The sequence below is a fragment of the Malaya genurostris genome, chromosome 1 (genome assembly GCF_030247185.1).
Source record: "Malaya genurostris strain Urasoe2022 chromosome 1, Malgen_1.1, whole genome shotgun sequence".
In the NCBI taxonomy this organism is placed as follows: Eukaryota; Metazoa; Arthropoda; class Insecta; order Diptera; family Culicidae; genus Malaya; species Malaya genurostris.
In genome coordinates, this window is record NC_080570.1 from 6,074,189 (window position 1) to 6,099,139 (window position 24,951).

The 24,951-nt window shown below is 40.7% G+C and overlaps 1 protein-coding gene across 2 annotated transcripts in view; it reads right to left on the minus strand.

Annotated features, from left to right (window-relative positions):
* LOC131431017 (uncharacterized) overlaps positions 1-24,951 on the minus strand; it is a 278,009-nt gene that overhangs the window by 247,535 nt on the left and 5,523 nt on the right. The window contains exon 2 of one of the 2 annotated variants that reach the window (XM_058596418.1): positions 10,755-11,765. In XM_058596418.1, coding sequence (XP_058452401.1) covers positions 10,755-11,765 — 1,011 coding nt within the window. Of the gene's footprint in view, positions 1-2,271; positions 2,872-10,754; positions 11,766-24,951 lie in introns of those variants that run through there. The other variant, XM_058596428.1, reaches the window with a different exon arrangement.

Consider the following 24,951-nt stretch of genomic DNA (forward strand, 5'->3'; position numbering starts at 1 on the left):
AGAATTAGAGAAACTACTCAAACAGGGAAATCAAATCTGGAGTAATTGCGTTACACTTACGTGTTGTGAAATTTTGAAAATACACCCAGGTGAGTATAGTAACAACAGACGTAGTCCTACGTCAAATGACGTTAAGTATAAATAGCACCGAATCCAACCTAATTTGCTCATTCGTCGGCTGACATTTCTCAATTCCTCTGTTTCCTACTCCGTATTCAGTTTCAAACGAGACCCACGGGGATATTCAGGTGGCCGGGGAAAACGTCTCTGTCTCCCTGTCACCAAACCACTTCATCACAGACAGCTCCGCAAGCTAGACAATCTGTTTGGACAATATTACACCACACCAATCAAACGCTCATTAGCATCGACCGGAATCACAATCCGACATTTTCGTATGCCAGCCAGCTAGCCGCTAAACCAGTTTCCTACGCAAATGTGTTTATTAATATTTGCACGTCCTCCTCCGGCGGCTGCGAAGGAACCGAAGGCTCATCAGCTGTGGTGTTAAAATATTATCTCCTACGGATCGTTCGTTCGTTCGTTTGTTCATCAGTCCACACCTTCCTCCTATCGAGTCCTCAACAAGCGCTTTGACACAAAACTGATTGAATTAAAAGTACCGCATGAAAAGGAGTTACAGAGGTGTTTTCAAACTTGTCAGCAAACACCGGTTTTCGTGTGTGCGTGTGTGTGTAGATTCCGCAATGTTTACTTGTTCCAAACGACCTTGGTCAGTGCAGCATGCAAGGGGGTGGGTACGCGGAAATGTTTGTGTGTTTATTACAGCAATCAAAAATTATGTGTTAAAATGGTCAATAACAATCATAGTTATTATCGTCGACTGGTTTGCTACTGTCTCAGGCATGGGAGCGTTTCGCTTTGGCTAGAAGTGTTCAAAAACACGCGAACCCGCTGGTTTCACTCGCAATCACGACCAACCAAGTTGACCTGTTTGCGAGTAATCGATACATTCCAGGTTCGTCACGACCTTGGCTGTTTGTTGGAAGGAATGCCGCCCATTTGCACCACCATCTAGAGCGATAAGCCCGCGATAGGAACGGGGCCACCTCGAGTCCACTCTGGGTGAAGTTTAATTAAGATAATGTGTTAGATTTGAGAAAGACTCTGACTCCGGGAACGGCCCGCCCCGTCCAGACACTTGCCGCCGCCGTAGACTCCGAAACGAATGTTCGCCGGCAAATGGTGCGGAAAACTGAGTCCATTATTTGCTTCTTGATAATTAGAGATACCGTAGAAGGAATGAGGTGAAATTTTTCTTTCGTACCCGGACAGGGCGAACGGATTTGGAAGCTTAGCTTAGCGTGATGAGAGAGCTATTTTCAACTCGCTTCTCGCAAGTCACGTGGTTGGTTTCTCAAATTCCTGAACAACGGCGTTATCACGTTTTTTTTCTTCAATTCCTCGCCTTATCGCCATCCATCTCTCGGTTCATTATCGATGTTCAAACAAAAACACGTCGCAACCGTCGTCTATTCGATTGCGCACGGGCCAGCGGCGGCCAAGGCGCGGCGCAGTTCAAACGATTCGTTCAGGTGCCAAACGCAGACAGACGTCGCCCACGGGAATCAGGAAGTAATCCGCTAGACGTACGCTCATTTTTCACGCTTTTCAAACGCTGTGCTGTTGCACCCGGGGATTAAGCTGCACTTCGCACGATGACGGATCGAAGAAAAGTCTTGTTAAATCTGGCATCACTGACTACCACCATCCGTCCGTCCGTCCGTTGTCGGGAGGTGATTCCGCATGTTCCACTTTCAACCGACGTAGTCGTCGTCGTCCAAAATTGAAACCACTTACTCCTTTTGAGAAGCAGACACTTTACGCGCGTCCCAAGAACTCGCGTCGTGGTGGTGTGTGGATTTTGGGATTTTTAAAAATAGACTACCAACTTGCGCTTTGGCGCGACGATTTCCTTCTCCTGCTAGCGAAGTTAATTATCAACGAAAAGAACAGCATGCCATGCTCATTCAACACGCAGTACAAAAAAAAAAACGAAGTGGAACCACTTTCCAAATCGGTCGTCGCCTACTGGATTTCGGCGCCTCCGCACAGTGGAAACTGATAGCCATCGATGGTCCCGGCTAGATTATCGCTCAGTGTGTATGTGTGTGTGTAAATTTGAATACCCGCACAATCCAGTACGTTGGCGTATTCACGTGTGCAAGGGCCCGCGTTCAAGCTCAATCGCGCTGGCAGTCGTCGTAGTAACCTGAGACCTTCTCCTAGAAAAAAGGAAAATGTGCTTACTGCTTACTTCGATAGCCGTTCGTCGAACAACAACAACAACACCAAAAAAAACTGTCACACAAAGTAACCCAATCCGGAGAAAATTGACTTTTTCACGCCTGCTTTGATCACAGCTAGGCCCCGAGGTGGCTTTTTGCCTATCGTTTTCACTTTCTTCCGATAACAATCAGCGCACAAACATAAACCATAAACTTCACACACAGCAAGCAATGTGCGAACGAGGCACGTTTTTTGTTTTTTTTTTTTTGGTTGGTTTGATTCGTGTATTTCTTCCCACAACACGATTGACAACCTCCTTCTCACTCGGGGCGAACCGCCAATCAATCACAATTTGTCAAATTAAAAACATCTTCCTTCACTGGCTGCCTGCCGTTGCCTTCCGTTTGGGCTGCTCTGTCACTCGACTTGCGGGCGATGATCAAACACCAATTAATGTAAACATCCCCGAATAAGTGGCGCACAACCGAACTCGCCAAAAACCTCCAGAGTGCACAAAACAAGAAAAATATTCACGTCCGAAATTGCCGAAAGTAGGCAAAGTGCAACGCGCGCGCGACGACGACGACAACGACGACGATGACGACGGTAACACACTGATCGCGTCAACGAATCAAAATAAAATGCGCTGCTTTCGCTGCCGTGAGCATGGGATTTTCTCATCAACCGGCTGGTGGAATGTGCGAGGGATGGGCTCTCCCGATCGTTTACCAAGTTACTTACAGAGATAGAGCGAGAGAGAGCGAGAGTGTGAGAGACAGAATGGAAACGTACCACAGCGAGAGATGTGTGGGATGTGCATCGGAGTTTTTCTTTTTGTTTCGCTGTGGCAACCGCACAGCACCCTTTGATTGAGTTTTGTTTGACTGCCGGTGCACGATGAAGTTCGTATCATGGCCTGCTGAACTGGCGGATCGTTGTCAAGAGCGAGTGAGCGAGTGGCAGGCGGCCAATCAATGCGTGGAAGGTTTTTGTTGATGCATTTCTGGCCGCTCTCAGTGCGTGTTGGTGTTGATGGAGTTCGAACGGGAGGCAGAGGAGAACCGGCGGCCGGAACGTTGATTTTTTGGTGGTTTGATTTTTGTTTTACTGTTGATGCCAAGGATTTCTAATCGCTGCAGTGCATGATCGGAATTAGAACTAACTTTAAAATACGTGGACTTGTATAGTGCGGAAAGTATTCCGGTACGATTCGGTACGGTAGTAGGCATTCTGATGCTGCTTTGGTTTGTCTGATCTAATCTGAGAAAAAAAAATATGCCGCTCTGTGTTCAATAAAACGAAACTTTCTTTTATTTTTTAAATTTATATAGACTCAAATTCTATACTTTTTAAAAATAAAAAAAAATCCTCGGGATTAATCCACTACCTTTCATTCCGTGAAGATACGTTCTCATTACTAATAAGCAATGATTGAAGGACAGTTGATTCACAGACCGCATCTTCGTACAAAGTTGCTTACACCACCCTCCAGTAGACGCTACTGGATAATTGTTGAGTAAAGACAGATTAAAGTCGAAATAAAACAAATTTGCTGTTAGTTCAATCCAAGAGGCATTTTTTATTCATTCAGTTGTTCATTATTAGACATCTCAAAACTAATTACCGTTACTTAACTAAGCTGCATGAAGAAACTACAAACTTTTGAGTTTGCTCCAGCCATTAGGGCTTGTGCAGACTTCGATTTGGCTGCCTTTGTCCAAGATGTTCAAAATTTTCTATAGTTGTAGCTTATGGTTTATATTGAGAGATCTTTCTTCACGAGAAAGCAATACCGCAAGGTCGGTGGATTCGCCTCTTTCGTTACAACACAAACTCCACATGCTTAAGACTACTCAAAACATCTTCGATGAAGTGACAAGATGCCAAATTAGACCAGAATAACGAAGGAGCGTCTTTGCTGCGTAGTAATGGTAACAATCGGTTCCTTAGTCATTCTTCACGATATATTCGTTGTTTATCGTTCCGATAGAGATAAAGTTTTGACTTGTTCGACCACAACTGCGTATTGCCTACCAAACCAAATATTTTTTGGGAAACTTGACCATTTTCTTCATCCTGAAATCGTTCCGTTGTATTCCGGAAAAATGATTAAAACCTTCCAGCACATAAGTTTCATCGTCCATTATCACGCAGGAAAACTTCGTCGAATATTTGCGATACAACTTACGAGCAGTGGTCGCAGCATGTTTTTTATCCTTTTCAAAAACGTTAGGCAGCGATTGAAGGTTTCGAAAAAAAAATTGAATGCCTAGACATAAGTCGTATGAATAGTTTCAACAGAGGCTTCGTGAAATTCTTTAAGCTTGTTAACAAATTTTGGTTTTTCATTTATTTTTCTTTTTATTTAGGAAAAGAGCCCAGCAGCTTCCAATGCACTATGGTCCGAAACGGAAAATCAGCGTGACAAAAATATGCTGCATTATTCAACATTACTTTTTTGTAGTTGGCGTCTTCACAAATTTGTTGTTTGTAATCAAATGGCGCTCCTTTTGATGAAAAAAGTTACTTGGGTGGTCCTTATTTAGATTGAAATCTGAAAACTAACTTTCTTAATTGAACTCAAAAATTGTTTCGTTGTACAATAAAGTTGTAGGAAATTTTATTTTGAGCAACTTTGCTGAAAAAAGTACCTCTCTAGCTTTCCATTTGATCGAGTTACATAAATTTTCCCGAGTAAAAGTAGGGTGGCTCCTGAAGAATCACTTCTTTTGTTCTTACTTTTCTGTGAAACGTTATATGGAAAAGTTGTCTTCAGAAGAGTTGTTGAACTAATTATGTGTCTCATTTCTCGAATTAACAATGTATGGAACACTTGTAGAACTAATTTGATACTATTATTTTGCTAAAGGAAGTATGTTGATACGTTAAGGCGCAATGTTTTTGAGTTTTTTGAAGGCATTTTTAAGACTAATTTAAATAAGTTAAAAAAATAACACCCTTCCAATTTTCTCTTACATTTTTACCTTTATTATGACCTTTCAAAAACCGCATAGGATACATTTTTATCGTTCTGGCATCTGATGAATATTGATATTTAAAGCTTGGCTATTTTTTTCATGAAAAAAACAATAATAACTTTCTACTGGTAGCTCATATGAAAAAGCTTGGTTCAGCAAAATTGTGCACAATAATTAGTTCGAATACTCTTCTGAAGACAACTTTTTCATATAACGTTTCACGAAAAAGTTAGAACAAAAAAAGTGTTTTTTCAGGAGCCACCCTACTTTTACTCGGGAAAATTGATGTAACTCGATGAAATGAAAAGCTAGAGAGCTGCTTTTTTAAGCAAAGTTGCTCAAAATCAAATTTCCTACAACTTTATTGTACAACGAACTAATTTTTGAGTTCAATTAAGAAAGTTAGTTTCCAGATTTCAATCTAAATAAGGACCATCCTAGTAACGGAGCGCCATTTGATTATAAACAACTTTTGTAAAGGCGCTAACTACAAAAAACTAATATTAGTTAGTGAAAATATTTTTGTCACGCTAATTTCCTATTTCGGACCACTGTGCAATGTTCCACAGCTTGCTTGCTGCCGAAACTGTGCTCTTTTAGGTTGATTTCCAAAAAAATTTGTTGTCGTTTTGCTGCGGTTATCGTAAGCTAGACGAATTTACGATATTTTGCGTTTTTTTAAATGAGAAAATAATAGTAAAGACTTGCCAAACTTTCATAAACATTACAAACTGTTACTAGTTTCTGAAAGCTTTCATAAGTTTTGCGAAGCTTTCACAAAATCGTTTGGAAGCTTTTATAAAAAATTCTGGAAGTTATTACAAAATCTTTAAGAAACTTTAACAAAGGATTTTGGAAGCTGATATAAAAGCCTTTTTCAAAGGCTTTTGGAGAAGCTTTTGAAATCAGCTTTTGAAAGTTTTTAAAAAAAATTCAGAAGTTTTCACAAAAGCTTTTAAAACCGCATTTGGATGCTTATAGAATATTTTTGAAGCTCTTACAAAAGCTTTGAGATTTTTTTACAAAGGCTTTCGGAAGCTTCTACAAAATTTTAAGTAAATATTTTCAAAAGCTTGTAGAAGCTAACAAAATCTATTGAAAGCTTTCCCAAAAAATTAAGGAATTTTTTTCAAAAGTATTTACAGCAACTTTCAGAAACTGTTTCGAAGGCACTACTAAAGACTATGGAAACTTTAACCAAAATTTTAGGAAGCTTTTACAATAGTTTTTAGAAGCTTTTACAAAAGCTTTAGAAGCTTTTACAAAAGCTTAAAGAAGCTTTTACAAAAGCATTTAGAAGCTTTTACAAAAGCCTTTAGAAACTTTTAGAAGCTTTCACAAAGCTTTTAGAAACTTTTACAAAAGCTTTTAGAAGCTTTTACAAAAGCTTGTATATTTCAGTTTTTAGAAGCTCTTACAGAAGCTTTAAGAAGTTTTTAAATAAGCTTTTACCAGCTTTTAGAAGCTTTTACAAAAGCTTTTAGAAGCTTTTACAAAACCTTCAACAAAAGCTTTTACAAAAGCTTTGAGAGTCTTTCACAAAAGCTTTTAGAAGCTTTTACAAAAGCTCTGTAGCTTTCAGCAGTTCTTAGAAGCTCTTACAGAAGGTTTTGGAATCTATAACAAAATCTTTTGGAATCTTTTACAAATACTTTTGGAAGCTTCTACACAATTTTAAGTGTATATTTTCAAAAACTGTTGGAAGCCAGCAAAATGTCTTGGAAGTTTTCACAAATAAATAAGAAAATATATTCGAAAGTGTTTGCGAAAATTTTTAAATTTGTTTCTTTCACATAAACTTTTATAAGCTTTTACGAAAGCTTTTGCATACACTTTTGAATGGCATTGCAAAGGCTTCTCGAAGCTTTTACAAAAACATTTGGAAGCTTTTAGAAAAGTTAATGGAATCCCTTACAAAAGTAATCGTAAACTTTTACAGAGACTGTCGGAAGCCATTTACAAAATTGAAGGAAATATTTTCAAAAGCTTTTGGAAGCTAACAAAATCTCTTGAAAGCTTTTACAGAAACTACAAATAAAGAGATGGTTTTTTGGTCAATTGGTTTTTCGTCAAAACATTTATTTTTCGTTAAAGGCCAACGTTTCGAAGGTTATACCTTCATCTTCAGGGCAAAACGACTACAAATATTTTTCGTTCAAGTATGATGGTATAACATTTATAATAGTTGGTTGAACAACGGCTGCTCTAAAATAAGCACTCCCCACGCACATCGACTTCGATTGAGCACTGTTTTGACGAGAAACCAATTGACCAAAAAGCCATCTCTTTATTTGAAACAACATTAACTGGTCGCACCCGCATCAAAATAAACCTACAAGAACTTTAGAAAATTTATTCAAGAGTGTTTACAACAATTTTTAGAAGCTATTTACAACATTTTCTAGTAACTTCTCTCAAAGACATTACGAAAGTATTTGGAACTTTAACCAAGCTATCACAAAAGCTTTTAGGAGCTTCCACAAAAACTTCTGGAAGCATTTAAAAAAGCTTCTAGAATTGTTTACAAACGGTTTTGGAAGCCTTTAGGAAAGCTTTTATGTAAGCTAGAAGAAACTTTCATAAAAACTTTTGGAGCTTGTAAGCAAAATTTTCGGAAATTTAATCAAAGACTTGTAGAGTAAATTAAATGTGTGAAAACAAGTGTTTACAAACGTTACTTCTAGCACCTTTTTTGGAAGCTTTCACCAAAGCTTTTGGAAGCTTCTACAATTGTTTTTTGGAAGCTTCTACAGAAGCTTTTGAAAATTCGCAAAAAATATTGGAAGCTTCTGCAAAAGCTTTAGGAAGATTTTAACAAAGTTTTTTTTTGTTAGCCCATCCCGGTATTGTTCAGATGTAATAAAACGATTCTATTGCACTTTTGTTATTTTTTATTGCACTCATGATAAACAAATTGCTGTAATCTTATTCCTTTTTGGTTTCGGCGAACCTTTTATAAGAAACCCACCCACGGCAGCACTGAAGTGTTTCTTTCGGATTTAGTAGCAGTTAGCCGAATCCAACCAAAATCTTGAAGGGTCTTGTGTAATGAATGATGGGAATGTGTCGTTTCAGACACTCCACACCTCGGAGAGTTTTGAATTCATTAACTTATATATAGACAACTTACAAGAATTTTTTTTATCCACAGCTGCAAATCGCTTACCAAATCAAAAATTGTCAAGTTCAATTTTCATTATCAACAAGAGGTAATTAATATTTGCGAAAGATGTTTCCGGGAGCTACTTAAGCTTAACATACGACATCATTAATTCCGATTTCAAATCGCTCGTTCAACGTTCCAAACTCGTTTCTAGAACACCGTTTGTATTTATTTCGGCATCGAAATGAGCAATCGATAATCCCTTTATCAACTGGGGACAGACTTAAAATATATAAACTTACCTGCAATACCCACTCGCAATCGGATTGTACAAATAGGCTTCTCAATATTCGAAAACCCGATTATTTTCTCGTTCCGCTCGTCACATTTTTTTCCGCCAACCGCAGCGAAATCGTAGGCAACAAAAAAAATGAAATGAAATCACAAACATAAATGGCAATTATCCGCGCTCTCTGTGTGCACCATAAAAAGCATCGTCCCAAAGCCTCGAACAGATGATAACCGCACTGTGCAGATCGTCGTCATCGAGCGTGAGAGTTTGCAGTGAGAAGGTGGTAGTTGTTGGGGGGAAGGGCCTTCGTTCCATTCCGGACTTCCACCGGAGGACCCCCAACCGATGCAACGGTGCAGCATATACCAACTTTGGCGCGTTTGTTGTCGGAGTTGATGTCTCATGAATGGCGGCTGGCTTGCCATTCGTTGGGTGTTTATTTCATCAAGTTTACGATCCCCCCCCCCCCTCTCCTTTCCCCCCTTCAGCCATCACGACAACTCCTTTTGCAACATTGAAAGGTTTCCCTCCACGGTTTCCTTTCTCACTCTCGAAACCGAAGCGGACCGTTCCATTCATCGAAAGCATCTCGACGATCTCTCGAACCGCGAAAGGAGGGTGTGTGTGCGCGCGAAAAACCTGATTTCCACCGAAGGAAACTTGCAGCCGGGGAACGTTCCGGACTTGCGTAAAATAAAAGAAACACCGCATGTGCTGTGGCTCTGGCAACTGAGCAGGCTGTTCCCCCATACTACATTGTGGCAAATATCGTGCGTAGGAGGCCATGACATTTTTTTTTGCCGAATGTTATCATTTTTACTCAGGAATGGGTTGGTTTGGAAAGTTTCCACTTCGGTTGATGGAAAATGTCTGAATTTCTGTGATCTATGGAAGTGGTTTACGATTCTTTGGAAATTAAAATCAACTTCGAAGCATAGTTCATAAAGCCAACCTCCCAACAACAAGGAGGGAATCGATTCCGACGGAAACGCATCCGTGGGTTGATTTATGGATGCATGCATGCATGTATTCATGTGCTGTGTAGCACTTACTTTGACATACATGCATCGCATTTGTTTACATCACACTTGGCGGATGGCTTTGGTTCCGTTCGTTTCGAGGCGTGGGACGAAACCCGACGGTTTTTGACGGCTCCGAAAGAATTCCTTCGGTCAATATTCTGCACCACGCAACCAACCAAGTATCGAACGAACGCGAAAGCAAAACAAAAAGCTGTGAATGAAAATAAATCTACGCGAAGAATTTGTTTGTTTGTAGTTCTTTATTGCTTTTGTGTCCCGATGATTTAACTAGTGCCGGAGGGTGCCGGAGTCAGTGCGCTGTCGAACCGACGATGAAAGTTATGATGGACAATATTTTTACGACTGTGTACAAAGTAATAAAAGATATGCTAAGTCCCATTTCAGACTCGAGCCGAAAAATAAGACATGACAAATCGAAACAAAGCAAGCCTTGCAAAAGTCGATAAAGTAGAGACGCGGTCACGAACGAAACGAACGCAATTGATTTCCCATCAAGTGTGCAAATTAGCTCGGAAGTAAAAACAAACACGAAGCCAATGAATTTGCAATAAATTTCAATGCAAAAGAAGAAAAAAGTTTCGCAACTCTCCCTCAAACCGCGCAGTAGAGCGGCTCAATTAAAAAACCGTTTAGTTCTCCGATCGTTATCTTATCGAACGATGCCGTCGTCGCCGCCGCCACCGCGAACTGCTGACCGATTGTTTCGTTCGTTACCGGGGCACGTGTTGCTTGCTTCTGTGCTCTTCTGTGTGATTCCGCGCGTTTGCGAGCGCGGCACACCGAAAAGCCGCTTGTTGTTTACATTACAAAAATCCCGCTGCATGAAACTAGCAGGCCTTGACTTTCCTCCGAGCAGAGGGAGATCGTTCGCGGGAGCGTTGGCTTGCTTTGATTCTCAGCGCAGAGCGAGAGAAATTATTCAACTCTCTTTGTTTCGTCGGCCGCCGACCGACCTCTTGCGGATATTTGGCAAACTAGCGGGCGTTACGCGTTTAGTGCAGATTCAAACCCCTTTTTTCTCTCTCTCTCTCTCTCTCTCTCTCGGAAATGCTTATGATTACAAGCAAGAAACAGAAACAAAAACTCACCTGTTCGAGCCGCACACACCGCTGATGGCACGTGAATTCGCAGATCGCACAGCGCAGTGCCACATCCAGGCTGAGTACCAGATGACACTGCTGACAGACCCGGTTACAACCGGTGGCCAGTATGTGGAAGGTGTGCGTGAATCGTAGTTTCGCCAGTTGGGGTGCCGCCGCTTCCAGCAGCCGCCGTTGCTCGAGTTTCTTGGCCAGAATCAATTGCTGCAACTCCGGACTGGGCGGTCCTCGGCGTTTTTCGGCCTGGGAGCCAATATTCTTTGGTGTCAGTGTGATAATTCGAGCGTCGTGAAAATTCTGCACCCTATTCGGGTCCCGATTGAGATTCGCCAAAACCTTGGACTGCTGCTGCTGCTGCTGCTCGGCATCGATGTAGGGAATGCTTTCGGTACTACTTCGGACCACATCCGGCTGAATCGGAGGAACCTTCAGGTGATAGTTACTGTTCTCATCACTTCCCTCCACGATCTGTAGGACAACGTCCTTCGAGGGAACCACCTGCGGCGGTAGGACATCGTAGTTTCCGTTTCCGTTTCCATTGCTATCCACCTGGCTCTGACCTTCATCGTCCAGTCGGATTAGTTCCTCCTGCTTGGGCTGCACAGCAGCCACCGCCGGTGGCTCGTCAAACGCAAACTTGACGTTATTCAAATGTCGTGTCAGCTTGTCATTCTCCGTGTTCCGCGTGTAGGTGGTACTCTTTAGGTTCGACGATTTCAGTTTGGACTTCTGGATCAGCTGTTGCTGAAGCCGGTCCCGCTGGGAACCACCGCTGCCGCTGGTCCCGCTGCTACTGCCCGCACCATTGGGGAATTCTTCGCTGCTTTCATCACCGGCATTTTTCGCTTGTTGTGATGATTCGCTCTTGCCGGTCACGTCAAGTTCGTTCAAATTCGGATCGAGCAAACGTTGTTCGAGCTTTTCGGCTGCTGAGGCGGCACCCGGACGCACGGGCCGTCGGATGGTTGGCAGGAGCTGATGCTTACCGGCCGGTACGGACTGAGGGGGAGGAAACAGAACAAAAAATGCGGTGTTAGATTTAAAATTGAATCGAAAAATTTGAAATTTCTAAAAATAATCCTAAAAAGAGATCATATTTTGAACTGCCATTGCCGAACTAATTTCGAAGTCCGCTTCGAAGCAGACGCTGCTTTGAGCCGCCCCTGATTGGAGGAACATACGATTTGTGTTTGTTTCCGGCTTTTACCACCGGAGTTGAGTTTCCGGATTTTCAGTACTCGCTTATTCTTAGCACAACCCACTCTGCTGCGAAAATGAAAAGATATGAGTTTTCTACATGCTGTGAATTACCCGAATCTCCCTGTGAGATATATTAAGCCAATTGTTCCTCGGTGGAATGGCCGATTTTATGAAATGGTTCATGCTCTGCAAAAGCACTCGGCAAACAGGTTTACAATGGACATGGGGAAGCAGCAGCAGGAAAAAGCCCATTGGAGCTGAACTTATCTAATTTCTTTCTCCAACAGGCATAAAACCTCCTCTTTTTTTCTACCAACAGATTAACAATATTCACATGGGACATAAAGTTCTTGAATCAACACATGGGCTGAAAAGTCCCGGGCCTAACAAAGTGAACACGATTTTTTTGATTCAAAATTCATCATTTTATTCATCAACGTAATCTCTATCAAGAGCAACGCAATCATTCCAGCGCCGCTCTAACATTTCAATACCCCACTTTTCTAGAACGATTTATCTTTTGCCTCAAAATAGGCCCCAGTTTCAGCGATAACCTCTTCATTCGTGCGAAACCTCTTACCGGCGAGCATTTTTCCAGGTCTGCGAGAAGCCAGTAGTCGTTGGGAGTCAAATCTGGCAAAAACGGTGGATGCACGAGCAATTCAAAGTTCAATTTATGTAGTTTTGCCATTGTTTTGATTTACTTGATGAAATAAAATCACCATATGCAGTCGTTTCTTTGCTCCAATAACGCTATAAAATATTCACTGTTAATAGTATTTGCTTTCTTAACAGTTCGGCTGAAAAGTTCGTATCGTTTAATAGAAACACATATTTTTTTTGCCAAAATTCGTTTTTATTATTCAACATAATTGCCATCAGAGGCAATACAGCGATTATAGCGATCTTCCAACTTTTCGATACCATTTTTGTAGTACGATTTGTCCTTTGCCTCAAAATAGGCCTCAGTTTCAGCGATTACCTCTTCATTGCTTCTAAATTTTTTACCAGCGAGCATTCTCTTGAGGTCTGATAACAGGAAAAAGTCACTGGGGGCCAAATCTGGAGAATACGGTGGATGAGGGAGCAATTCGAAGCCCAATTCGTTCAATTTCAGCATGGTTTTCGCTGTTGTTTTTGATCGATTGTGAGCTCACGCGGCACCCATTTTGCACAAAGCTTTCTCATATCCAAATATTCGTGAATAATATGTCCAACACGTTCCTTTGATATCTTTAGGGTGTGAGCTATCTCGATCAACTTCACTTTACGACCATTGGAAATCATTTTGTGGATTTTTTTCACGTTTTCATCGGTAACAGCCTCTTCTGGACGTCCACTGCGTTCATCGTCTTCGGTGCTCATATGACCAGTACGAAATTTTGCAAACCACTTACGAATTGTTGCTTCGCCCGGTGCAGAGTCTGGATAACACTCATCAAGCATTTTTTTGGTATCGGCGGCACTTTTTTTCATCAAAAAGTAGTGTTTCATCAACACACGAAATTCCTTTTTTTCCATTTTTTTTCACAATAACAAAAGTAGCTTCACTCAAAATGCAATATCTAACAAACTAATAATCAGACAGCTGTCAAATTTATACACGTATCTTTTGAAGGTTGGTACTGACTGAAAATGGTATGGATTTAATTCTAGTGGCGCCCTCTCATAGAAACGAAACGAACTTTCCAGCCGATCTGTTAATTGACGATTTAACGGTCGGTGTTCGTAAGGCGGGGTGTGCGACAGAGAGCGAAAAGTATGTCTCAAAGCGTTGCACAACATATGGAGACACTTCGATGGTTTTGAAACACTTCACTGTTTTCGAATTATTGTTTAACGCTTCGGGACTGGGTCACTCCAGGGAAGAATGCTTGATCAACAAGCCATTACGAAATGTTGTTTGGCACCTAAGGAAAAAACTGTACACACGCTGAGTTTGGGAAGATTTGAAATTTAGAATCGGAAAATTTAGGAAATGCATTTTTATCATGTGTGCTGAGGAAGAGTGCATTTTTCTTGTTCTTTGATCAGAGGATAAAGTTTAAAGTCATCCGCGCACGACAGTTTCAAGCATTTCAGTAAACAGTTCAGATCATTGAGATAGAGTACGAATATAAACGGTCCTGAACGGCTTCCTTGAGGTATTTCAGAACTAACTGCAAACAGTGATGTTGCACCGCTTCCAATTTTCACTGTAGTGAAGTATCTCAGTAAAGTGAAATATGCCCAGGTAGCTTCCAAAATCAATACAATATAACAAAATTTATACTTATTTTGATTTGGAATGGCATTTATTTTGATCATTCCATACTGCAAAACTGTGTACAGCTGTCCCAACAAAAGCTCATCTCATCTATTAGCAAAACCAATCTACGACCGGACACATCTGGCGGAAGAAAATCACTAAACGCGTGGAGACCCTGAACAACAACAGAAGCCAAGCGTCGGATTAAGGCCAGGTCAAGATCGAATGAGGGATAAAATTAAAGTTAATTCAATTTTTCTCTAATGTTCGTATCCGCTACCCCTTTTTTTGCGCTTCCTCCAAAACATTCCTATTATTAGAGCTAACATTAATAGCTGATCAACGATGATGATGATGATTCCACTTGAGAGTGAAAGAAAAAAAACCTACCGGCCTTAAAAAAAAACCCAAACCCGGATGATAAATAATTTTTCGACATATTGATAAACACTCAGGCGCAGGCGGTCGTAAATTTTTACGAGGGATCTCAGCAAGCGTGCTTCTTTTTTTTGCTGCAATCGCATCAATCCCAGCGGTCTTTTTCAAGGCCATCTGGGATCAGTGGAAATTTGCAACATACCGAAGAAGCAAGCTGAACAACCGAAACAGCTGATTTATAATTATAAATTTTACGACTTCGAAGGGGCCGATGGTTAATTAATGAAAATCTAAAATTGACGGTTGCTCGTGTTAGGAGGAGGAGAAGGTAGGGAAGATCGCTTTCCGCTTGATGAGCACGAGCATAAGGCATTTGATTTAGAACTAATTAGCGAAATATTTTTTGACAAAGAACCTACCGCTGTTGGATTGGAACTAAGCAGGCTGGGTGAACATTTGCAACATTTGAAAACGACCGAAACCGTGGTCGGTGGTTGTCCCGCATGCGACAACATTGTTGAAGAATCCCTTTCATCTATTTTAATTCCAACTTTTTACTTCCCTTTCGGGTTCGGTTTGCCGTGTGGCTTCAATCGATAATGGTTCGGAATAATCAGCTGAAATTGAGATTTATGCCCTTTAGGAGCAGTCAATGGCCCGTTTCTGGCCAATCGCGTAGACGAGGACGAGGATTCGAATGGAACGGAACAAAAGAATTCCGAAGATAAATTGAAGCTCTTGGAAACGATAGCTCTGACTATGGCGAGTTCGGGTGCTTCGTTTTTTCTTTTTTTTTCCAGAAGTCAATTTTATTGTGTGTAACGATGTGTCATCATTATTCTGGTTTCTGTAATAAATCGTGGCATCGTTGAGGACCCCCCGCAGCAACGGCAGCAGCAGTTACTAATCAGATCAGTTCGGTGGAATTCAGCTTGACAAATGAACAGGTCAAATATGCTAAGTATGACTAACGACTGACAACGCTAGGAAGACGTGGACGTAGGAAATTTTATACCGATCGATGTTCGTGGTGACGAAAACGAAAAAGAATTTGAAACTCACCCAATCAAAATAAGTACCTCAAAAAGACCTGCTATAACCCTCCTTTCTTTTCGATTTTCATTGTTTTGTCAACAGAAAGGCGGAAAACACCGATCCGATGACAGCCGACGACGACACAACCGTCAAGGGGATTGCGAACGCGTGCGCTTGCTAAGTCGCACGGCCTACTCTGATGTTGTTGTTTTTTGACTACTTTTCTTCGAGTGAAGTGTGACGAGGGCTGCTCGCCGGTATCGATTTCAAACTTAACTTACGCAATTTTCATCTACCGAAAATAAACGATGCATTAAATCGGTTCGACCTCGAAAGCCAATAATTGGAAAAAGAAGTCAAAATCTAGACCTGCACCCGCCGCCGAACCCCAGGAAGTGATTTCTCCCCTAGCCGGCGAATGCGGAAATCCGAAGAATCGGAAACGATACCGTAAATATTTGTTTTGTCCCGGTGTCAAGGATTTTCGGTAGGGTGGGGCGGTCTTAACGAACACAACGAAAACGAAAAAAAAAACACAAATCAGATTCGTTGCACAACGAGGAACCACTAAGTTGCACTAGCAGTTCTACTTGAACTGTTTGGCACCGAGAAGAGGGAAGCAGAGCGGAATTTTTTTCGCAAAATTCCAAGCCTCTTTTTTTGCGAACGGCTCAGGAAGAGGTCGAGAACCCGTCTACTACTGTTCGGCTCAGGATCGAGAAACAGGAGACGAAAGTAATGAAAAATTCCAGTAAAAAAGAGGGGCTCGAAGTGGCATTCCGGTTGTGTTGCAGGGGGGCGGATTTTCAGCTGCAACCGGCGAAAATATCTGGGTCATTTGCATATTCGTTTTGCTGCACATCTTGGGATGCAGCAGAATAGCCGGTAACAGCAGCAAACAAGGAATGCCGGAAAGTTGTGAATGAATTGCTTTGAGCGGCTTCACTGGCTTCAGCCGCCCTTCCGATTATGATGATGATGATGATGAAAAATTTGTTGAGATTACGTTTCACAACACTTTGATGTACTGTGCTGCGATATGAAATGAATTTTTGTATTTTCTTATTAACAAAAGAAGAAAAGAAAAAAATGCCTGTTCTTCAGAGCGGCTACCGTCAATTTCTGATCCCAATCCGAGAATCGAAAATACGTCGGGCAATTTATCATAATTTAGCGAACATTGAAAGAAAAATTTCGAACAGAAGAATTCTTAGGTCAAATCCATTGGATAGGTGCTAGTTAGAGAAGATTCCCGCAGGCCGGTGTCGAACTGGTGGCACGCAGTCAGAGGTCATACATTAGCGCGAAGAAGGAGAGATGATGCGAATATGTGCTGCGCGCGGTTGCCCCAGGCAGGTTCGCTCGTTCGTTCACAATCGTAATCGCTTCCACAGCTGGTAATAAAAATGAAAGAGCAAAGAGAATATAACTACACTCTTCGGTCCGCTCGGTACTGTAATCTTGACGATGCACGGTTTCTGATCCGACCGGGTAATTGGATAATGAACCGATCATATGTGAACAGATCGGTCGTTTGATGGCAGGGTTGTAACTTTTGGAAGTGATAGGTAGTGATCACATAAGAATCTCAACTCACATTTATATCAGAGATAACAAAAATTATATTCTGAGCTTTCAAATCATCACCAAGATATAATCCAGTTATGAGGCAGTAAAATATGTCTGGTCGCGAATATGCATGCACGAGGCATTTCACGAGGTAGTAGCCATGCCAGCCCCGTTGAAAGAAGTAGTAGTAGAAACCGGCTTCAACAAAGTTCCCTTTTTGGAAATAGCTTCGGTTGGTGGTTATTGGATATTGGTTTAACAAGCCTGCAATGATTGTGGCATTAGTCATGCAGTGTTTTTGTATGCATTGAAATAGGCAAAGCAAAGTCTTGTCATTACATTTCTTTTGTGGAATTTGGCATTTCTGTTCCAACCGATTCATAGCCTACAGAATCATTGCTGCGATCCTACTGACACTAAGAATCCTTTCAGATCGAGGCTCGAACATACGATAACTGACTTGTAAAACCAGTGTCCGATGCATTGGACCTCCAATCCGGTTTAAAAAAATGGGCAACGAAATCTGCTTAATCAGAACGGCTAAAGGAATATTACACTAGAACTGCTTATTTTTAAATACGCAGAAGTATGCTTTGTGTTTGCTTATAGGGTAAAAGTAAAACCATCAATCCCTTTTATGTGCCCTATATATGCTTCTATGGCAAATGTAGGTCTATGCGTGTTTTGAGCAGATCTTGAAGGCGAGAGTCGTAATGAAAAATGGGACAGAGTTTCATTCAATACAATAAGTAAAAAATTCTACGACTGCCTCATGTTTTTCTGACTTTTGTTGAAAATGACTTCATAAATAGTTTTTACATAGCATGAAATACGATAGTAGAAACAATGCAATTATAATAAGACGATGTCACAAAATCAGATTTTTTGATAATCGAAGGGGAACCATGATCCATGATATTAGGGGTGGATCAAAACAGGATCTGAGCTGAAGCGCGCAGCTGTGACTGAAGGAATTTGAAACAGTTTAAACACAGGGCAAATATAATGGCAAATTTTGGTTAGAAACTCGATACTGTGGTCTACAGAGAAATTGTAGTTCTACAAACGAATTTCCAGTGGACCATACATCGACTCTACTCCTCTGCCAAAATTTAGCCAGTTATAACCGATTTCAGGCTATGAAGTGAACTATACTTTTGTGTCGTGACTCGACCGGCATAGGTATAAATCTTCGAACAACTTGAGCCATTTTGTCATCTCCACTCTCTTCAGTCTAAATCTCCAGCTTTTGCTCTTCTCTCTGAACTCTTCACCCTAGACTTTTGGTTTTTGACATTTGTTTCTTGGTGCATGGCTCTTGGTTCTTGACTTTGGACCATTGACTGTTTACTCCTAGCTCTTGACCATTCACTCTGGAGTCTGGACTCTTGACTTCCTACGGCTTAATGTCCAATCTTTAATTTTTACTCTTCAATCTTTGCAATATTCTCTTCAATTTTCATCTCATCTCAGTCAGTCGATAAAACAAAACCGCTTACGCTCGGGACGGAAGAAACCAAGTACAAAAAAAAGTCAAAAACGGTCCAGCCGTCAACCGCTCTCGGATCCATTGAAACAAAGATTTGTGGTACAGTCCGGTCTTTTTAGGCGTAAAAAATGCACAAAAAACAAGGAAATCCGCGTTGAAAAATCGCAAAACAAAAGAATTTTTTGATGTCAAATATCTTAGAAATGCAAAAAACGTCCAGATCTCAAAAAATAATTTAGAAAAAAACGACTTTGTGACTTTAACACGTTGACTGCCACGACCATTCGTTTCCGAACGGAATATACGAGTTATCTCGTAGGTTGGCAGTCAACGTGTTAAAACCGCGTAACGTCGGAAATCCGAGTAGAAAAAAAACCCTTCTTAACCCACCTAGTGGTGTGATAATGCCTTTCTCTTATTTCATAACACTCTCATGAAAATATATTTCAAACTTTTATTAAATAATTTCGGATACTAATTTTAACACCAATTGATACAGATTGATTCGAGTAGTTCACAAAAGTAAAAAAGTAGTTCACAAAAGTAAAAAAGTGTTTATGTCACACAGTCAGCATAATTTTTCCAAACAAGAGCTTGACATTTGCGTTGCCTATTTGTATGAGAACAGTGATGCTAATCTAAAAAACGTGTTTTGTCGGTTACGTCACTTATGCAATCATATCTCCGGAACCAAAAGTCACAGCCATTTGATCTTCGAACTTGATCAATGGCACGACAGTAGCTTTTAAACGAGCATAAGTTTGTTAAAATCGGTTCAGCCATCTCTGAGAAAATCGAGCGCGTAAAAATACAACGCTTTTTGTCGGTTACGTCACTTATACAATCATATCTCCGGAACCAAAAATCACAGAAAATTTATCTTTGAACTTGTGCAATGGCCCGACAGTAGCATTCAAACCATCTCTGAGAAAATTGAGCGCGTTCAAATATCTTCGAAAAGTGCACCCACACCCACACACACACACACAGAGAGAGAGAGAATGAGAAAGAGAGACACACACACACAAACATTTTCCGATCTCGTCGAACTAAGTCGAATGGTATATAACACTATGGGTCTCCGAGGCTCCGTTCGAAAGTCGGTTTTTCCAGCAATTCTAATACCTTTCTGTAGAGAAAGGCAAAAAACTGCAAAACTGAAGAGTTTTGTTTTAATGTCCTAGAAACGAATTGTCTTAGAAATGCTAGAAAAAAAATTGGAAAAGAACGGCTTTGGAATTTGAAAAAAAATTATACTTCCGAAATCACAAAAAAAAATTGTTTAGATGCCAAATGTCTTAGAAATGCATGAAACGTTGAGATCTGGTGTATTTTTTTTTCGAAAAATATCGAAAATTTGTCGGAGAATCGACTTAAAAAAATTTTGGGATTACACCAGATCTCCACGTTTCGTATATTTCTAAGATAGAACAAGAAAACCGGATAACTTCGTAAATCCGCGTAAAACTCACCTCGTAACTTCAGATAAAACTTCAGTGTAAAAGGTCTTAAAATTCTTAAAAAGGCCCCGAAAAGTTGCTCCCGATTCCAACTTCCGGTTCCGGTATTACAGCGGGATAAGGGAAACTTTTCAATTTCATGAGTATTTTTTTTACAAGCGATGGTGAAACGAGGTGCAAATTTTCAAAAAACTTACTGGTGAATTCCTCTAGTTGGCAGATCTTCTTTGAGAGCTTGTCTTTGTCTCAAAAGTTACTGCACAATTTCATCCAGATCCGACTTCCGGTTCCGAAATTAAAGCTGGCTTCAGATAGAATTGGAACAAAGACAATTGCCTGTATTTCAGTTATTTATTATTGAATTCAAGATCTTTTTATATACAAATGTAGCGTTTTTTTTTCATACTTTTAAGAAAAAATACGCATAAAATTATTCGTCACGGTTTCGAAGAAATTCTCGAATTTTTCCTGTAACACGGGTCGTTAGGCGGTGCACACCTTCTTCGTCCATCGTTTTAGCTATCTTATTCCACCAGGTCGTCATCTGATTGATGTCTTTGACAACCTTTCCCTTTGCCTTGAGTCTCATCTTCATGATTGCCAGTATTTCTCAAAGGGCGGAACTGGGGGCAGTTGGGTGGACTTTGCTGTAATGACAGCTTGCCAAATCTGTCCAAAACATTACGGGATGGTCGTGGGATCGAATGAACGACAAAATTCGTTTTTGGAGACACACTTTTTGGTATAGTTCCGATGTCATTGTCTTATTTGCAACGAAAACTTTCGTTTTTTGCCACAGCTGCAAATGCCCTGCCAAATCATAAATTTTCTTGCAGATTTGTCGGCAAATACAAATTTAAATTTAGCTGGAACATCCTCCCGAGCCGTTGCCAAGTAAAATTTTTGACCTGGGATTTGCCCGAAGTCAGCCTTGACATAGGTTTCATCGTCCATCAGAAGACACCCGTCGAACTTGGTCAGCACCTTGGTCATACAGTTTCCGAGCACGAATTTTGACCACACTATTCTGTTTTATGGTCCGATTTGGCTGTTTGCTAGCTCGATACGACTCAATCCCTTCCCGGAGTCGAGTTCTCCTCACGTTACTATGGACAGCACCGAATTTTCTGGCCAAATCACGGTCCGACAGACTAGGATTCCTCTTAATCGTCTTCAAAATCTTACCACGCAGTTTCCGGTCGACAGTTCCATTCCGACGATTGGCTTGAGGCTTCCGAATCGTCGTCAATGTTTCCTTATACCGTTTGATAACCCGCCATACGGTATTTCTGGGCATTTTAGCTGTTTAGCTAGCCTAGATGCAGACCACAATAGATTTTCCAAATAACTGTGCACAATTTTTACCCTTCTTTCGGCTTCCATGTTAATTGTTTACAAAGTACAGTCTATTTGCGGAATGTCAAAAATCATACCTGAAGCTGACAAAATTCCCGACACGTGGCTCCCAAGAACTTCCAAATCCATCCACCAGGAGCGCCACAATATGAGCAAAAGTTTGTTCCAATTCTAAATGAAGCAAGCTTTATATGGCGATGAGTGTCAAAACTTTCAAAACGTCATACAGAATGACAATGCAAAACCATCGGTACGTGTTGGTACGGAAGAAGAAAACACCACCGCCTAGCACACAACCTGTTTTGTTTAATTTCGTATAACGTGCAGGGTTATCACGTTTAGGAGAAAATATTGTAAATCTGTTTATGTAAATGATAAGAAATTAAAGAGCAACGAAAGGAAAAAGTCCTTCAATCGAATCTGAAAATGACAGTTACTTTTGGTTTAGAGAAAGGGTTTATCGTAATGTAATTGGCAATCATTTGTTTTTACTATCTTACATTATGACCAAGGTCAGTTCGCTTTCACATCTCATCCAAGTCAGTCGATAAAACAAAACCGCTTACGTTCGGGACAGAAGAAACCAAGTACAGTATTGTGTAGTGAACAATAGAACAACCTCGAAATGAGTGAACCAAACGAACAAAAACTACCGCCGACACGAAAGAATACAATTATTGTTGACTTCAGGCAGTGCGAAATTCGACCTTCGATACGAGAACTTGAAGGTTTGCTCAAGGAGCAAATGCAACCTGACATTAAACGTGTGCATTTACTTCAATGCAATAAGACAAATAATGTTATTTACAACCAGTTTTATAAAGAGTTGGATGCAATTCAATTCGCAAAAGACAATAACAATGAGCACTATGTGGAACACGAGAACATTAAGTACAACATTCCAGTATATATGGAAGATAGTACGGAATACGAAGAGGTACTTACTATCGAAAAAGAAAAGTGGAAGAATTTTTTCCCCGGTATTCTAAATGGCGTACGTTTGTTACGCATGCGCATGAGGAGGCCTATACCTTCTTATGTGACATTCGGTCTGGATACAAGAATACCGTGCAAATCACTTGTTACCTATGACAATCAGATGGCCACATGTCAATATCGCCAAAAAGCTGTTCACGACGGTAAGCCATGTGATAAACTGGACAAGGAAACAACTACACCAAAGGACAACGGTGCTTCCTTCACACCAACCCCAAGCAACCCCAGTACACCTGTGACAGCCACCAACAACAATGAAGCATCCCCTTCAACGAATCCATCATCATCTCCTATAGAATAAAGTACACCAGCTGCACTTAACAACTTACCCTCCAACCAACCAGCAATTGCAACCAATGTACAACAAGGTGCATCTACAGCAACTAGCAACGAAAAGAAGACGGAAATCGACAACAATACCATCGATGCGGCAATGGATGACGAGACGAACTACGAACGAAGTGCCCCTCAATCCTAGCAGGAGGGAAATGGAAGTTCCTCTCCCCCTAGAAAAAGGGTGACAACGAGATCCAACTCAAAAAAAAAATATTTAAAAATCGGCTCAATCGGCCACGTAAAGCTTGTACGCAAATAGGTCTGAATAAAAATATCTTTCAAATAAAAAAATTCTATCTCATCTTATAAGAAAATTTTGTAGAAAACATAATGAGTTACGCTAAAATAATTGCAAGAAAAGTTCATATAGATGAACCGTCATTAGCAGATGAAACCATTCGTAGTTTTTACCATACTTGATATTGTTACGCGGTTTTCTTGTTTTTTCTTACATTTGCATGAAACTTCGAGATTTGGTCTATCCCGAATTTTATATTCAAGTCTACTCTTTGACACTTTCGATTTTTTTCAAAAAAAAAAAAAAAAATCTTCAGCTTACACCAGATCTCGATGTTTTATGCAATTCTAAGACATTCGGCATAAACAAAAAATTTCGATTTTGGAAGTCTCAAAAGTCCCAATGTCGATTTTGACAAAAAAAAATAATTTTTTTTGAGGTTACACCAGATCTGAACGGCATTTTCTGGCATCAAAAAAAATATCAGTATTATGAGAAAGTTATCATTATACCACTAGGTTTTTTTTACTACAGATTAGCTTATTTAAACGGACGAAAATATCGTTTAGCCTTTCTCTATGGAAAGGTCATAGAATTGAGTTTATTGTTTTTTATTGTTTAGTCGCAATAAAAAAAGATTTCTTGTGTTGGTATGAAGCAATGGATGAAACATGGATCTACCATTCTTCTTAGGAGTCATATTTTGAGATGCTCGAAGAATAATCAACATCGGCGGTTCTTTGCTTTCTAAATTAATCAACATTTCTCTCGTTTTTTCGCAGAGTTATGTTTTCCAATTACATTCGGTTTCTGGTAATATACTAATATTTTTAAAATAGTTGCCATCCCTCGCCTTGGGCTTCCTCCGAACATCCCCAGCAGAGATAGAGTGCATTCCGTCAAGGTCGTGACCCCTTTTCCTTCACGGAAACAACAAAAAGGTGAAACAACAGTAGTAAAAGCAATCAGAAGCTGAAAAGTATCAACTTCCCCTCTTAGTTCAAGTTGCGTGAAATGTCACTCTGCAAAACGGAAATGCATTTCTCGTTGAAAGATTGAAAAAAATGGATGAAAATCTTTCCCCTAGCCGGGCTATTTACGTTGGAAGAGAAAGTGGAATTCGAGCTATTTATTTTTTTGTGTGTTCAGTTTGGCATTGGGAAGCGAAGCTAGCTTGCAACTGCCTGCCTGCAACTTGTTCAAGGGCCCAGAAAGCCCCTTTGACAAATACGGCAATTGTTGCACATACACACACACATCTGGGGAAGCCATTAGACCGTAAAATCGAATCTAATATCCCATTGAAGTTGGGAAATTAAAGCTGACTTGTTCGGAGTTGACCGCAATATCGCAGTACAACAACAGCAACAACAGACAGATGAATGGTTTATTACACCCTGCTGTGAGTCCCAGTCTGCTTTCGTCCGTTCCGATCCGATCCAATCGGTTCTGGTCCGTGCGTTCGACGTCCGACGGACGGGTAATTGAATCCCGCTGGGAAATGTCCTCTCCTGGGGCTTTTCGAATGGTGAACTGACTGACCGCAGCCGGCGCGGCCGGGTTTAGGAAAGAGAGAAAGAATCACGCGAATATATGAAAACCAGATGGTCCATTTTTTCCGCTACTCAACTTGCAAAGTCGAAGACCGGCCACTTTGTACTTACATTTGCATTAGACCGACGGACCGACGGATGGACGGACGGACGGACTGACTGCAGATTGCATTTCCAGACACCGCTCTCGCTGCTGGCATGGGAATTTGTTTCATGCCGAGGATTTTATTACATTTTAACCCCCTCCGCGCAAACACTCTTTTATTGCTCGATTGGAGAGAGAGCCCCGAGGTATGATTTTACGATCGCTGATTTGTACATTTTACA